This window comes from Carex rostrata, chromosome 26, assembly GCF_964058835.1.
Source record: "Carex rostrata chromosome 26, lpCarRost1.2, whole genome shotgun sequence".
NCBI lineage: Eukaryota > Viridiplantae > Streptophyta > Magnoliopsida > Poales > Cyperaceae > Carex > Carex rostrata.
Window position 1 is genome coordinate 2,759,322 of NC_135943.1, and position 15,591 is coordinate 2,774,912.

The window sequence follows — 15,591 nt, forward strand, 5'->3', positions numbered from 1 at the left end:
CATTTCAGTAACTTCTTTGGTTTTTCAATCGGGGGATTATATTTTCAAGAGTTAATTTCCTATTTATTGTAATTTTTTAATTTATTCTTGAAGACTTTATTATATCTATTAAATCTTTTAACACTGTTTATCTAGAGTTAATAATTTATTGCCAGTATTTACCTTTTTCGATTGTACCTTTGTTCATTCTCAACTCTTTGCATCAAATTAAGCATATTTCAAGCATATTTCACGCTTCGAATCAAATCAAGCAACATGCCTAAATCAAAAACCAAACTCTAAGTTTACTTACAAGCCAATTTCACATGTCACTCTCTCAAAAAGAAAGATTGGAATTTTCTGATTACCAAAGTAGAAAATAAATTACAAAATTGAAAAAGTAATATGCTCTTTATAAGTGGTAGATTGACCCTCATTAATTTAGTATTATCTTCTATCCCTTTATACACTATTTTCATTTATCATATTCCCCTCTATGTTCTGAAACAACTAGATAAAATTAGGTGCAGATTTTTGTGGCAAGAAACTAAAAAAAAATAGGAGATAGTATTGTTTAATTAGTTAATTGACAACTTGCATGTTTAGCTTAAAAAATTGAAAGATCAGAGCTTCTAGACTTAAAAATTGAAGGACCCCTCATCTCAGGGGTTGTGGAAAACTATCATCATCTACAAATATTTTTCTACTTATAAATTGCTCCCTTCTGCATTTTAGAAGGAGGTCATCAAATTAGAACATTTAGATAATTGTAGTATTACTTACCAACCAGGTAGGGATAGTAAACTCAAAATTTGGACTGACACAGAGACACAGAACTGCCATTTATCAATCTCTTTTCCTCAACTATTTCTTATATGAAGAAATCAACAAATAACCTTAAGGGAAGTGATCAACTCCCAAGCATAGTGACAAGGTATCCGAATTATACCCGTTTAATTCTTTTTTGAGGTGATGCCGAACCGAACACCGAATTATTCGGTTGACCGAACTTTGACCGAATTAAACCCGAATAATTCCCGAATTTTACGAACTTTTTCCGAATTTTACGAATTATTCACGAATTTTTCCTGAATTTTTCCAAGAACAATTATTTTTTTGGTTTTTTATTTTTTTTGCTCCCTTGCAGGACTGAGATTTCTGGTCCGGATAATTCCGAATCATTCCCGAATTATACCCGAATTATACCCGAATCACGAATTTTTGATCTCGCCGAACCGAACCCGAATAATTCATTTGTCACTATGCTCCCAAGGACATGCTATTATATTCACTAGACAATTAGATCACGTACAAATGGTAGAATGGCACACTATCTTATACTTAATTAGTACCATATCTTTTACTCATGATTTTGATAGAATTGCTTGGAAATGGAAAACCTCAGTTTTTTTTTTTTTTTTTTCCAGTAAGATCCTTGTATAAATTTCTCAATTTTAGATGGATTACGCCTACTAAACCTATGATGTGGTGACATCTCCCTATCCCTTACAAAATAATGGTTTTCATGTGGTTACTGACTAAAAATATAATCCTAATTAAAATTAAATTGCAATCTAAAGGATGGACAGGATGGACAGGATGTACTCAATGCCATTTTATGTAATGAAGAAGAAGATGTGGATCATATGTTCCTACTATGCCTTATGGTCCAGAAAATTTGGTTCTGGATGGGCTATAGTACACAGTTCTTTTGCCAATTGAATTATATTCAAGATATTATTGATTTTTCTTGTCAATTATCTAAAGCTCATCAAATTGCATTTCTGATTGTCTTTAGTGCTCTTTGCTGGACACTTTGAAAAATTAGAAATGAAAGATGTTTTCAATCAGTCACAAATCAACATTTCACCTATTATTTTGCTAATTATCTTTTTGGTTCACTATTGGACAATGGTGATCAAAAGACAGACTGGGGAGATCATTCCATTTTGGCTGCCTAATGATGTTGATAATTTTTTTCTCCAAGTTTGAAATCCTAAAAAATAATAGATGGTATCATATTAGGAGCATGCTCTTGTTCCTTACCAAGCACCAGTAGAAGAAGAAGAGTCTAGTGAGTAGACTTCTTAAGTTGATCTATCTAATGTTTAATTAACTAGATTACAAACCTTATATTTTGGCTTTTATCTGCATGGACAGTCCTCAGTTTAGTGTAGTGGTTTAGTGTTTTGCTTAGGAAGCGTCTAATTGTCCACAGCTTGTTGTCTACAGTTTGTCCATAACAAATCTTATAAAAAACGCACTTTAAATTTCTAACATTTAGCATGACCACTTTGTGCACTTGCAACTTACACAACTTGCCAAACTAACTGTACTTGATGCGGGACCATTTGATGTACTTCTCTAACTTACAGTTAATGACAGTTTTAAAACTTTCTAGAACATTTTAAAATTGAACCACTTCTCAAACTTGCAGTTTTTTCAAAATAATCCTGAAAATTATACAAAATTATTTTTTTTGAATCAAAATTTCTTTTTCAAAATTAAAATTAATTTTAATTTTTTTCTTCAATTATTAATATTTATATATGCATCCATATCCTATAAATTAAAACTACACATACTGTAAAACATAAAGATGCAAACTATAAAACTTCAATACTGTAAAATTTCCACATGTAAACTATAAAACTAACAGATGCAAACTATAAATCTTCAATACTGTAAAATTTTCACATGTAAACTATAAAACTAACAGATGCAAACTATAAAACTGTAAATCTGAAACCTAAAACACTATAAAACTGAGATAAACACACTGTAAATTAAATACTATAAATTTAAAATATGTAAACAGTAAAACTAACAGATGCAAACTATAAATCATCAATACATCAAATATTCACAACCACATTGTTAAACATTAGTAACTGTTCACAAGATGAATACTAATTAACATGGCGAATATTATAAAATTAACAGGGTGAATACTGTAAAATTATAAGATCAATACTCCATATCGTCTTTCTATCATCTATTTCCTCCAGATTTTCACAAGATGAATACTGTAAAATTAACATGGTGAATATTGTAAAATGACAAGATCAATACTCCATATCGCCTCTCCATCTGACTCTCATCTTTTTCCTACAGATTTTTACAAGATGAATACTGTAAAATTACAAGATGAATACTGTAAAATTAACAAGGTGAATACTGTAAAATGACAAAATAAATACTCCATATCGCCTCCTTTTTATCTCTTTCATACAGATTTTCACAAGATAAATACTATAAAATTACAAGATGAATACTATAAAATTAACAGGGTGAGTAAAATGACAATATCAATACTCCATACCGCCTCTCTATCATCTCTTTCTTCCAGATTTTCACAAGATGAATATTGTAAAATTACAAGATGAATATTGTAAAATTAACAGGTAAATACTGTAAAATGACAAAATCAATACTCCATATCGCCTCGCTTTCATCTCTCATCCATATCGCCTCTCTCCTCGATATTTAAACTAATTTGCTTTTTACCTTATGTAAAACTGACACATCTTGTGTCCCAATTAATGAAATATAGAGATTAGATCTCCAGGTTTTTTTTGTCAAAAACGATCTATGTAATTTTGAATTCAAAATAAAAAAAATTCAAATTAGACATTGAAATAATGTGAGATCTGATATTACTCATACGGCAGAGTCGAGCACGATGCCTCGTGTGGAGAGATGGCGTCAACAGTTATCGCTGCCAATCCCGAGAACTCAGTGGAGAGAGAGATCGGAACTGGAGAGACGGCAACGACAGCAATGGAGTTGAGAGAAGAGGGAGCAATGAGATCGGGAGGGGTGGGTGGGGAGATGGGAGAGCCATTTTGTTTTTTTTAGAAAGAGAGATCAGAAATTTATTTTGAAAAAAAAAGAGACAGATCGGGCAATGAGTATAAAAGAAAGGTCGTTAAAATTGGACAGCTTTAGAAATGCATTAATTACTGGGGACCGGCAGTTAATGACAGTTAAAATCAGATCAGATTAGTATTGTAGACAAAGTGTGGACAAAGTGTTGTGAATAAAAACATTTTCTCTTTTGCTTATGATGGTTATTTTAATTTGATGTATCAAAGTAACTGCTTTTGGTTTCAGACTTTCAGTAAATGAAACCAACAGTTATGCCTTTTATATATATAAAAAAAAGTATCACATGTCACGTCGCACTATGCACAACAAAAGAACATGACACCTACAAAAGAGGGAATTGATTTAGACGAAAATATATCCTCTCCAATACCTGATAAGGGAATCTTTTACAATTACTAGATCTGAACCGTACTTTTTAACTTGGCACGAATCTCAAAGCCCAAAAATGGGGCCCCTACAGTGACCCGAATCCCAAGCCGGTTGAGATTTAATCTCAAACCGTTAAGTAAGTCATCCTCTGCAATAATTGTGCAATACCTGAGAGGATACGGGTTCGATTTAGACGATATCCAATTAATACAGCTTTCGAGTAATAGAGGGAAGAGTAAGGCTTGAGTGCTATGGATAGCATAGAGGCCTACAGTGCTACGGCTCAATATTTGAGTTTTTAAAATTCTAACGGTCGATCCGAACTGTTCATCTTGTTCTCCATATTAATATGTGTTTGGAGACCAAATTTTACATTTTTTGAAAATTTTTTACTATTTTTTTAGCTAGGTAGAAAATCACTCGATCTAAAAAATTCTGCACCATTCAGATATTTGATTTTCTACATATCTAAAAAAATAGTAAAAAATTCCAAAAAATGTAAAATTTGGTCTCCAAACACTTATTAATATGGAGAACAAGATGAACGGTTCGGATCGACTGTTAGAATTTTAAAAATTCAAATATTAAGCCGTAGCACCGTAAGCCGCTATGCTATCCATAGCACCCCAGCCTTACTCAAGAGGGAAACAAATCTAAGTTCACTTCTATTCAAACCACTTTGTTCATTTTACTAATAAAGTTGTGTTAGGAGTTAGGACATCATCATAGAGAAAAGTTTTGCAAAAGGAAAATAGATTCCCACCCACACTATTATTTTAAAGTCACTTAATGCGTTAAAATCAAATCAAAGAGGCAGATAGATAAAAATTAGGGTTTCCATTTGGTCATTCGAAGAAATCAACGAGGACATGAAAGGGGAGAGATTGCTGAAGAGGGCAAACTAGGGGTGCAAACGGATCGGGTACAGATCGGATAGTGGTAAAATCATATCCGTATCTGTTTTTATTTTTTGGATACGGATATGGATCGGATATTAGATGGATACGTATGGATACGGATTGGATATCCGTATACATAAATATTTTCATAATATATATTAAATTATATAGTATATATCTATTATTCGGATGCGGATAATTAAAAATCAAAATCATATCCATATCTGTATCCCCATGGATATTCAAATATCGGATATCCGTATTAAATTTTCGGATACCAATCCGGATATGATCAGATATTATTCAATCCATTTTCACCCCAGGGAAAACACAGACGAGCACCGGTGGATAAAAATAAGGGACAGAAAAAATAAAGGAGAGTGCAAGAAAACGAGGATATTTTTCTCTTTTATTATTTTAATCAGAGATTTAATTATAATTAACTTCATACTTACTGTATAATGAATAAAAAGAAAATAGTTTTAAGAATTAAAGAGATAAATTTCATATATTTAAGTGTTTGTGACAAATTAACCTTTAAAAAAAAAAAAGTTCCTCTGTTGCTGGCTCGTTGCTCTGCTCTGCTAATGGATCCCAAAATTGGCAAATCCGATCTGTTTCGCTTGCAAATTAAATTCCACATCTTATTGGTAAACCGAATATTTACCTACTTAATGGTTACTAATATTATATATTTTTTTATTTTTGATAGATTGTATATCAAATTTAATAGAGTAGAACTAGCTAGTTATTATCATGTTAATTTCAAAATTTATTGAATTGATTTTAAATGATAAATTTAAACTGTTAAAACCAATATGCTTTACAAATGATGAGTCTACATATAAAATTTATAAATTAATAAACTAATTTAGTATAAAATCAAGGGTCAATAAAAGAAGTTTTATAAGTTAATTTTAGTGCATCATTTTTTTACCCTTTGATTTTGTATCAAATTAATTCAAAAATCTATAAGTTCTACATATGAACACATCAATCGATAAGTAAATCAGTTTAAACAATTTGAGTTCGTAATTTGAAATCAATACGATAAATTTTGAAGTTTAAACTCATCAAAAATCTTGATGGTCATGTTCGGCAACGAAGATTAGAGTGTTGCAGCTTAAGAGTTTAAGCTGTGCTAAGGAGGAGATGTTCGGCTAACAAAGGCTTAGAGTAATGAAGCTTAAGTGTATAAAGATGCTAAAGAAAGGCTCTAAGGAGGCACTTTTTCCTAAGCCTATGTTTTTTTTGGCTTAAGAATTTGCTCTAAGGAAGCTTAAGAAAGGTGCTCTAAACTTGTCTAAGGAATTGTTGTTCGGCTAGCTTAAGCAACTAAGAAAGCTAAAGCCACTCTAAGGAGGCTAAAGCCTTGTTGCCGAACATGACCGATAAGATTAAGAACACTCTATTTCTACTCAATTAATGTATAACTTCAAAACCAAGCAATTTAAAACGGAGTTAATTTTTATATGTCCTCTAAATTGTTTTATATGACTCAGGAGTTAGATAAAAATTGGAAATTTTTAGCAGTGAAGGGGCCTTGAAGTGATTTTAACCGAAGCAAATAACATATTCGCACAAAACATGTAGAGATCGACTACCATTTTGTTCGCGAACTAGTGGCTTCCAAAGAATTGCATGTTCGCTTCCTTTGCTCCAATAATCAATTGACCGACATCATGACAAAACCCTTGGCTACTTCTCGATGTCGCTTCGGCTTGAGGGGTCCGTAATATCAAATAACATACTCGCACAAAACATGTAGAGATCGACTACCATTTTGTTCGCGAACTAGTGGCTTCCAAAGAATTGCATGTTCGCTTCCTTTGCTCCAATGATCAATTGACCGACATCATGACAAAACCCTTGGCTACTTCTTGATGTCGCCTCGGCTTGAGGGGGCCGTAATAGCAATAACTGGACTTCTCCATTTTACTCAAAGACTTTAGACAAATATTTCTTCTTAATCAGAGAATAACAGTTTCCGTTTGTATTTGTTTTATTGACAGCTTATTATTCTGTTTAGCATTTAGTGCAGCTCACCATGTAAACAAATCGCCTATTAATAGGCATGCTATCTTCTTCTTCAACACAATACAAAATAGAGCAGTATCAAATGAATATAAAATAGAAAGGAGCGCAATAGAAGACTGTTCAACGGGAAGAGTAAAACGGTGGAATAGTTGCAGGAGCAAGCAAAACAAAATTGATCAAATGGCTTCCATTACTTTTTGTTCTTTTATATCAATATAATATATTAAAATGAATCAGATGTAATTGAAGCCGTTTGATCAATTTTGAACGATGCGGATTGAACAATAGAAGGGTGCTCCTTTTCTCAAAAAAGAAGCAGATTTGAATCCTACCAAGTAGGTAGTTAAGGTGGTGTGGGACATGTAATTAAATAATCAATACTGTAATTATGGGTGATTCTGTAAATAACCTTTTATCAATGGAATTGTCAGCTTGCTGACTTTCAAAAAAAAATCTCATCCTTTCGTTTAAAGAAAAAAAAGTAAATTGAAATTGTCAAATTAGTTGCTTATTGTTCAAGATAAATTGACACTTGCAGTTGACTATAACACTGACACAAAAAGGATTGGATACTGACAGAGTTGGTTTTGATTTTTCTTTGTTGTTGCTTGCTTGCTTGTTTATATAAAGATGACCGTTTGATTGGAACTCTCTTAGGACCATGATAGATCTCAACTGCACGAGCCCGTTATCGCTCTACCGTTGAGAGCGAGAGCTATTCGCTATTCTGTGAATCCAACCTCACGCATTCTCCTCTCCTCTAGGATCCACTCAACTTAGGCTTCTGCCTAAGCTGTTTGGATCAATTGTCCAATTTGGAACGGATTAGTCGACTGAGAGCGGATGAGATCCGATCTACGGAAACAAATCAATCGTTCAAATCACTCAATGCTTCCGCTTAAATTACAATCTCACGCTACTGATTTCATGCAACACAAAATGAAAAAGATATATAATAAAATATATATAATGTGTATGCGTAAAGTCAAAATAGTAAAAAAAAATCAAAAATATAAAATTTTATCTACAAACATATTTTAATATAAATATCATGTTGAATGGTTTTAATCGACTGTTTGAACTATATAAAAATTTAATTAAATTTGCATATATATAATCAATTTTTTTGAAAATTATGGAGGTGACTAAGTACCCCATGTACAGGCTATGTTTGCGGATCTAAGTACCCCAAGCTAGCTTGGCCCCTTGCACAACACATCTATCACATCATAGTGGCTTAATATTTTAACACACTAATTTCTTTTCTTTTCTTTTCTTCTTATTTTTTTAGGTAACCACGAAATACCTTAATTTATCCAAAATAAAGCGCGTCCATTATAACTCCTTTATGAAGTATAAATATGTATAAACAAATTTGCGCAAAATTGAGAACTAGCATTTGATTTAGTGGCAAAGACACATAGTCTTTGTGTGAGAAGTTATGAGTTCAAAATCTGAATGAGAGAAATCTTTTGTTATATTACAAGAATATTAAATATATAGTTGGGTGACTTGACCTTCAATTTTTATTAAAAAACAATTTATGCAAAATTTTGACAACATGTTATATCGTCGTGAAAAGATAACTAATATACGACAATACTTGTCAAATCTTAAACTGTACTAAATTTGACAACTGTTTATCCGAGTGATGAAGAAAAGTATCTTAATAATTGTTTTTTTTATGATAATGGCTTCCTTTGAATATTTTATTGTCGGCTATGCACCTCTTTCTTTCTTTCTCCTCCCTGCTAGGATTCAACAGTCAACTCTTACCTTGCCCAATCTCTAGAAACACTTTCTTTATAGTTCTCTTTAGTCAACACCTCTCTCTCTTTCCCTCTCATGGCCATGGATCACCCATTAGAGAAGCAAAAGATGACCACCACCAACATAAAAACTCAAACAGAGACTGTGACTGTCTCTGTCAATGGCTCTCTATCAAAGGCGAGTCTGAGCTTGTTGACTGAACCCGGCACCCGTGGCGGCGAGCTGAGGTGGCACTTGATCGATCATGGCAGGTCAAGAGGAGAGAAAAGCCTTGACTTTGACAGAGATGTGCTTGGGGTTGAGATAAAAATTAAGAGAATTGTTGTTAAGGCATTTGAGATAGTAGCACAAAAGAAATCCCGGTTGAATTGTTTAGGAGAGAAAAAGAGAATCAGAAGAGATTTCGTCTTTGAGATGGAAACAGAGGAAATGGCGACCTTGTGGGGCCGCTTGATCAGTGACTGCATGAATTCGCTTGGTATGTTTTATGTTTACTTCTATTTAGCGGCAATTTCATGTATATCCTTCACATATCTCGAAATTACTTAGTTTTCTTTTTAAAATTAAGAATATCATATTTATTCTTCTAAATTTCAAAACTTACAATTTTACCCAATTTATTGTCTTTTTTTAATAAATAATATTTTAAATACATATTTTACGTAATTTTGAGATTTTTTCAAAAGGAAAATACGCCATTTCAAAAATCTTGAAGAATATGCATGATATTAACCCAATTCATTGCATTTTCTATTAAATCTTAAAATGCGTAAATATATATGATATTATGAATTTTACTACGAAGAATATATAATTTCGAGATTTTTGAAGGATATTTTGAAATTTTCCCTTTAATTTATGTGTGAGAAATTAATTTCTCATCATATTGGTCAGAACACTTTATTCAATTTTCCTTCATGTTGAAGTCAATTTTTTTGTTTAATCTGGAAATAGGTCGGCCGCAGGAGTTATTTATAATTGTAAATCCATTTGGTGGCAAGAAAAGGGGTCCCAAAATCTTTGAAAATGAGGTTAAACCCCTACTTGAAGCTGCTGGTATCAATTTCAAAATGCAAGGTTTGTTTCAATTTTCCAACTTTAATAAGTTTCATTAATTGTTGAAATCCAAAGTTTATTGTGTGCTTATATTTTTTTTCTTTATTATTTAGAAACCAGGTATCGGTTGCATGCCAGAGAAATTGCATATTCTCTGGATTTTACCAACTACGATGGAATAGTAACTGTTAGTGGAGATGGGGTTTTAGCTGAGGTTTGAATTTATTTCTCATTTTGTGTTTTTACCGTTTCATTTATACATTTGGTTACTATAATGAATATAGCATATTAAGTATATATACGAACACATATATTAGGATTAATAATTGAAAATTATTCAATTGATCATTATAGTTTGTTGCATAAAGTGTCACTATTATGAGTGCATTTCTTTAGGAGTAGAACTAGGGTGGTCTTAAGTTCACTAAACTCTTTAGTGAACTCAAATCTAAAACCCGTCAAATCGGCTTCAAATGATGAATCTAAATCGTTGAAATCTGCCTACCTTATGAGTGATGCGTCTACATGTGAAAATTTTAAACATTCAAATTAATTTAGTATAAAGTCAAGCTGTCAAAAAACTTTCAAAAATGAATGCATTAAAATTAATTTATTAACCTTCTAATTTTGACCGATTGACTTTATACTAAATTAATTCGAATGTTTAAAATTTTCACATATAGATGCATCACTCATAAGGTATGCGGGTTTCAATGATTCGGATTTGTCATTTAAAGCTGATTTGATAGGTTTTAGACTTGAGTTCACTTTTAGACTTGGTGCACTTAAGAACACCCTAGTTCTACTCTTTCTTTAGAGATTTAGAGCCATAGTTTGTTTTATTTCTTTGTTTAATATATGTCATAAGCATGGTACTATAAATAAATGTGATATTATAATACAAATATATAATTTTGTGGTAATTGAAGCAGTAATACCAAGTCAACTTATCTATAATGAAGTTTAAATTTTAAATTTTAGGTTGTGAATGGACTGTTGAAAAGAGAAGATTGGGAGAGAGCTATCAAAATGCCACTTGGCATTATACCTGGAGGTTGTTACTTAAATTACCCTTAAAATTCCCAAATATTACTCATCTAATAAAACCTTCAGAATAATATTGTCATTTAAATATTAAATTGATATTAATTACAGGTACAGGAAATGGTATGGTCAAATCTCTCTTGCATCCTGTTGGAGATCACTACTCTGCTTCAAATGCCACATTTGCAATTATTAGAGGTAAAGTTTCTCTTACATTACATCCAAACAAAAAAAAAAATCATTTTAATTTTCAAAAGGTATATTAATTCATGATTTGTAATTATCAATATAGGTCATAAATGCTCTCTGGACGTTGCATCAATTGTGCAAGGAGAGAAAATGCTTTTTAGTGTGTTATTACTTACTTGGGGTATATACACTTAAACTTGCATACAAAAATTCTCAATTTATAAAATTGATGATAGCATTGGCTGGTAAAATTGCTGATACATAATCAATTAATAAGTTGCTGGTATGATCGGCAACACGACTGAATTGATAAATTTGTAGGTTTGGTGGCTGATATCGACATCGAATCCGAGAAGCTCAGATGGATGGGAAATACTCGGATCGAGATCTATGTATATAATTTATGTGTTTATTAGTAATTATTTGTTTTGATCAATTTATCCCTGTTTCTGTTCTGTTATGTTGTGCTACCTTTCACCTGATTCCTCCATTTGAAATAAATCAAAAGAGCAATACTAGAAGCATACATGAGGAAGGAAATATATAAAATGTACCAAATAAAAGGTACTTGAGATATACTTCTTATAATTCTTACATTGTCCAGTCTCTTCTGCGCATATTTGGTTTGAGAAGATACAATGGCAAGATCAGATTTGTACCAGCACCGGGATATGAAGAGTATGGAGATCCCGTACGAGAACCTGACGGATCGAAAGGTGAAACCGTCATTTCGCAAGCAGCCTCTGTAAATGGTGATGGGTCAAAATTGCGTTGTTATCGAGGCGCTTCAACGGAGTTTGAAGCATCAAAGTGGCGGTTCATCGACGGACCCTTTGTTACGGTTTGGATACATAATGTTCCTTGGGCAAGTAAAGATGTCATGGCTGCACCAAAAGCTCAGGTTTGATTTTTATATATAATATATCCTTCATCTTTTAACTGCAAGTTTAATTTTGGATGTTGTTAGACTTTTAATCATATGATTATTTAGACAATAATATAGTACTTCTAGAACGGGAGAGGTATTCGCGACCGATACTGTCGGTATACCGTCGCGAATACTACCGTCACTAATAGAAAAAACACTTTTATAATGGTATATCATCGCAGATAGTCACTTTTATCGTCGCGAATACTTTCTCATTCTTGTTGCGCGCGCGATCTTGTCTTAATCCTTTTTTAATGTCTCCAATACATATGTCTTTGTGTGTACATTTATATAGCTATCATTATTTTGGCACTTTCTTAAATTTAGAAAATTGAAATAAATTGTTGACATTGATTTATCTGCTTTATTTATATGTTATATTTTTTATCAGTATGTTCAATTTATGTGATGCAAGAGTCAACTATAGTTAGGTGTGCACTGCAATGTGAAATCACAATCACTAGTCAACAGCATTAATTAACAATTTAACATTGCACTTCTTGTACATCTTTTCTTTCATGTTACTTAGTTACTCATTTTTTGTTTTAAAAAAAAAACATTTTCTTTATAATCAATTCAATATTTCTTTATAACAATTTTATAATTATATGACAGTTCTCAGATGGTTGTCTAGACTTGGTCATTGTCAAAGACTGTCCCAAGAAGGTGCTTCTCTCTCTTTTTCTCAGCATAAAAGATGGCAGTCATGTAAATTCTCCCTTTGTCACTTACCTTAAGGTATGAATCTCAAATAAAAAATAAATAAAAATTATTATGTAGCATGTATCTTCTTAAGCTCTGTTTAAAATTGTTTTTCTTTTGAAAATTAGGTAAAAGCACTCCAGTTGGAGCCGGGCCGACGGGTCGGGGACTCAATAGTGAGAGGGATAATAGACATGGATGGAGAGGTGATTGCAAGAGGAGACGAGGCAACTAATCTGGATCCAAATTTAATGGATTATGGATCTCCATTTCTAATGAAACTGGATCAGGGTTTGGCTACCCTTTTCTGCCCTATTTAAAATTTTTTCTCTTTCTTTCTAATTTTTGCCTCCATTGTTTTACATGTATATTTTGTGTATTGAAAGACCAAATGGGTGCTTTCTCTAAAGTGATTGTTTTACATGCATCATCTTTGTTATTTTCACTGTGTTCAGTTCTAGTGCGTTTCTAGTTTGACAAAGTATCAAAATTCATTTTCTTTAGATAGAACATATACATAGAGAGAATTATCTTTTTTTTTTTTTTTTTTTTTTTTGAAAGCTTACATAGACAATTATCAAAATTCATTTCTTCGAATTATGCTCTAGAATTTTCTACGGCTCCATCTAAGCAATCAAGCATGTAGCGGGTTAATATCAGGGAGTATCTGAATTCCGTAAGAAGAACAGTTTCTTTTTACATGGAGAATGGAGAAGAAAACACAGAGGAACTGAACAACTCACCGCTGATGGGAACAGCTTTGCAGAATATACTCGACGGATCTGTTATGACACGGTATATACTGAATATGTGTTGAATCTTGAAAAATAAGGGAACGAGTGAAGTAATAACTAATAAGGAAAATGATAAAATAACTAAGCAACACCTTTGTGTACAGATTTAATGCTGCAGGGGATCCTGAGAAAAAAAATGCGTAGGACTAAACCGAATGGGAATTTTTTTTGGTAGTAATTAGTAGAAAAGAAGAGAGAGAAACAGAAAGAGTACTGTTTTTTTTATATGTATAGTAAGATCGGTATGAACAGTACTGATCCTAACTTTTTTTTTTTTTACAGAGTTTGAATCAATATTTTAAAATAAATCAAAGTTTAAAAAAAAAAAGTTAGGATCGGTATGAACAGTACCGATCCTAACTTTGCAAAAAAAAAAAAAAAAAAAAGTTAGCATCGGTACTATTCATACCGATCTTACTACTCATATAAAAAAACAGTACTCTTTCTGTTTCTCTCTCTTATTTTCTGCTAATTACTATCAAAAAAAAAATTTCCTAACCGAATTCTCTGGCCACAGGGGCAGAAAAATCCTGCCCATAATTGAGTATAGCCAATCTATAATTGACACGTGGCATTCAACTTTTAACTCATTAATGAGGATTTTTTAATTTACTTAATTGATCATAGAAGATATTCTTTCCTCTTTTTTCTGTCTTCTCACCTTATATTTCAGATTTAGTTAAAAAAAGAAGCTCCGTTCCCTTGTCTAATCTCTCGACTGTGAGAAAATAAAATTTCAAAACTTAAACAATTTCTTGCCACAAGGATTTCTTGATTCATGAGAATTTGTTTGAATTGAATCAAGTTGCAAAATGTTTTAACATTTCTATGATACTATACTTTATATAATAGTTGAATATGAAATTGACATAGTCACATTGGAAATGAAATAACTTGTTGTTTGCACAGTGCACACACCTCCAAACCTCTGGAGAAGTAAACAAGTCTATTACAAAACATATAACAACTAAATGTGTCTTTTCTGACTACAAAAACCTCACACAGCTTAAGTATTATGAAGTCAGACCATATGTCTAATCAATTACAAACTATGAAGACTTTTGTATTCTTGTCAATTTTAGTATCATTAAATATATAAATTATAACAATTCGTTGGGTAGGTATAGAGAAGGAAAAATAGAAATGATTTTATTTAAGAAGAATAAGGATCAAAAGATACTGATGACTCAATACATTTGTGGCCTTATTAAATTTCAAAATGAAATAGTAAGAGAAGAAAAAAAAAAGTTATAAAAAGAAGAAAAAAAAAGTGAAAAAAAAATCAGAAAGATGAAATTATAATCGAACTCAAGGGAGAGGCCTGATTTGCACATGAGGCCATTGCATGGCTTGATATTTTTATTCTACTTATTAAAGCATTTTCATATCAATGTTTCGTATTTGTGTATTTTTTTGTATGATTTCTGCTTTTGGCCAGTCCACGCATACAATGATACCGAACAGAGGAAGTTTATATATGCTCATTTCACCTACATAATATCAATGGGATTTCATCTAGACCTGTATGCATCATTATGGACCAGTCAAACAAAATCTCACGAATCAAGAAATCCTTGTGGCAAGAAATTGTTTAAGCTTTGAAATTTTCTTTTCTCACAATTGAGATATTAGAGAAGGGAACGGAGCTTATTTGTTTTTTAAATCTGAAATAGAAGATGAGAGGAAAGAATGTCATCGATAATCAATTAAGTAAATTAAAAGATCCTTATCAATGAGTTGAAAGGTGAATGCCATGTGTCAATTAGAGATTGGCATTATGACTTGTGGGCAGAGGCTGCTCTTCCGCCGTTTGATCTGACGACTGGAGGAGACAAAGACGATCTGTCCCGTTCATTCTGATCAGCGATTGCTTACAGTTTTAAACATTTTTGTCCCGTATCGAACTTGCTACTAAAAAGCGTGCAGCGATTATTTT

At 32.1% G+C, this 15,591-nt stretch overlaps 1 protein-coding gene across 2 annotated transcripts; it reads left to right on the forward strand.

The window, feature by feature from the left end:
- The first annotated feature begins 8,929 nt into the window (after positions 1-8,929).
- On the forward strand, positions 8,930-13,298 carry LOC144544328 (sphingosine kinase 1-like). Of its 2 annotated transcripts, XM_078292805.1 has the most exons (10): positions 8,930-9,420; positions 9,897-10,019; positions 10,112-10,212; positions 10,980-11,052; positions 11,154-11,240; positions 11,335-11,412; positions 11,553-11,623; positions 11,836-12,132; positions 12,775-12,897; positions 12,990-13,297. In XM_078292805.1, the coding sequence occupies exons 1-10, from the start codon at positions 9,018-9,020 to the stop codon at positions 13,179-13,181; spliced, it is 1,548 nt and encodes a 515-aa protein (XP_078148931.1). In that variant the 5' UTR covers positions 8,930-9,017; the 3' UTR covers positions 13,182-13,297. The 2 variants fall into 2 exon arrangements, with proteins under 2 accessions (XP_078148931.1, XP_078148932.1); XM_078292806.1 differs by lacking the exon at positions 12,775-12,897 and having other exon boundaries at positions 12,990-13,298.
- Positions 13,299-15,591: the final 2,293 nt, after the last annotated feature.

Excerpts from the sequence above, each read along its gene's own strand:
- LOC144544328 (XM_078292805.1), top strand. The coding sequence starts at position 9,018 with ATGGCCATGGATCACCCATTAGAGAAGCAAAAGATGACCACCACCAAC. Across the intron at positions 11,053-11,153 it reads ACTTGGCATTATACCTGGAG|GTACAGGAAATGGTATGGTC; the intron begins GTTGTTACTTAA and ends TATTAATTACAG. Across the intron at positions 11,241-11,334 it reads CACATTTGCAATTATTAGAG|GTCATAAATGCTCTCTGGAC; the intron begins GTAAAGTTTCTC and ends TTATCAATATAG.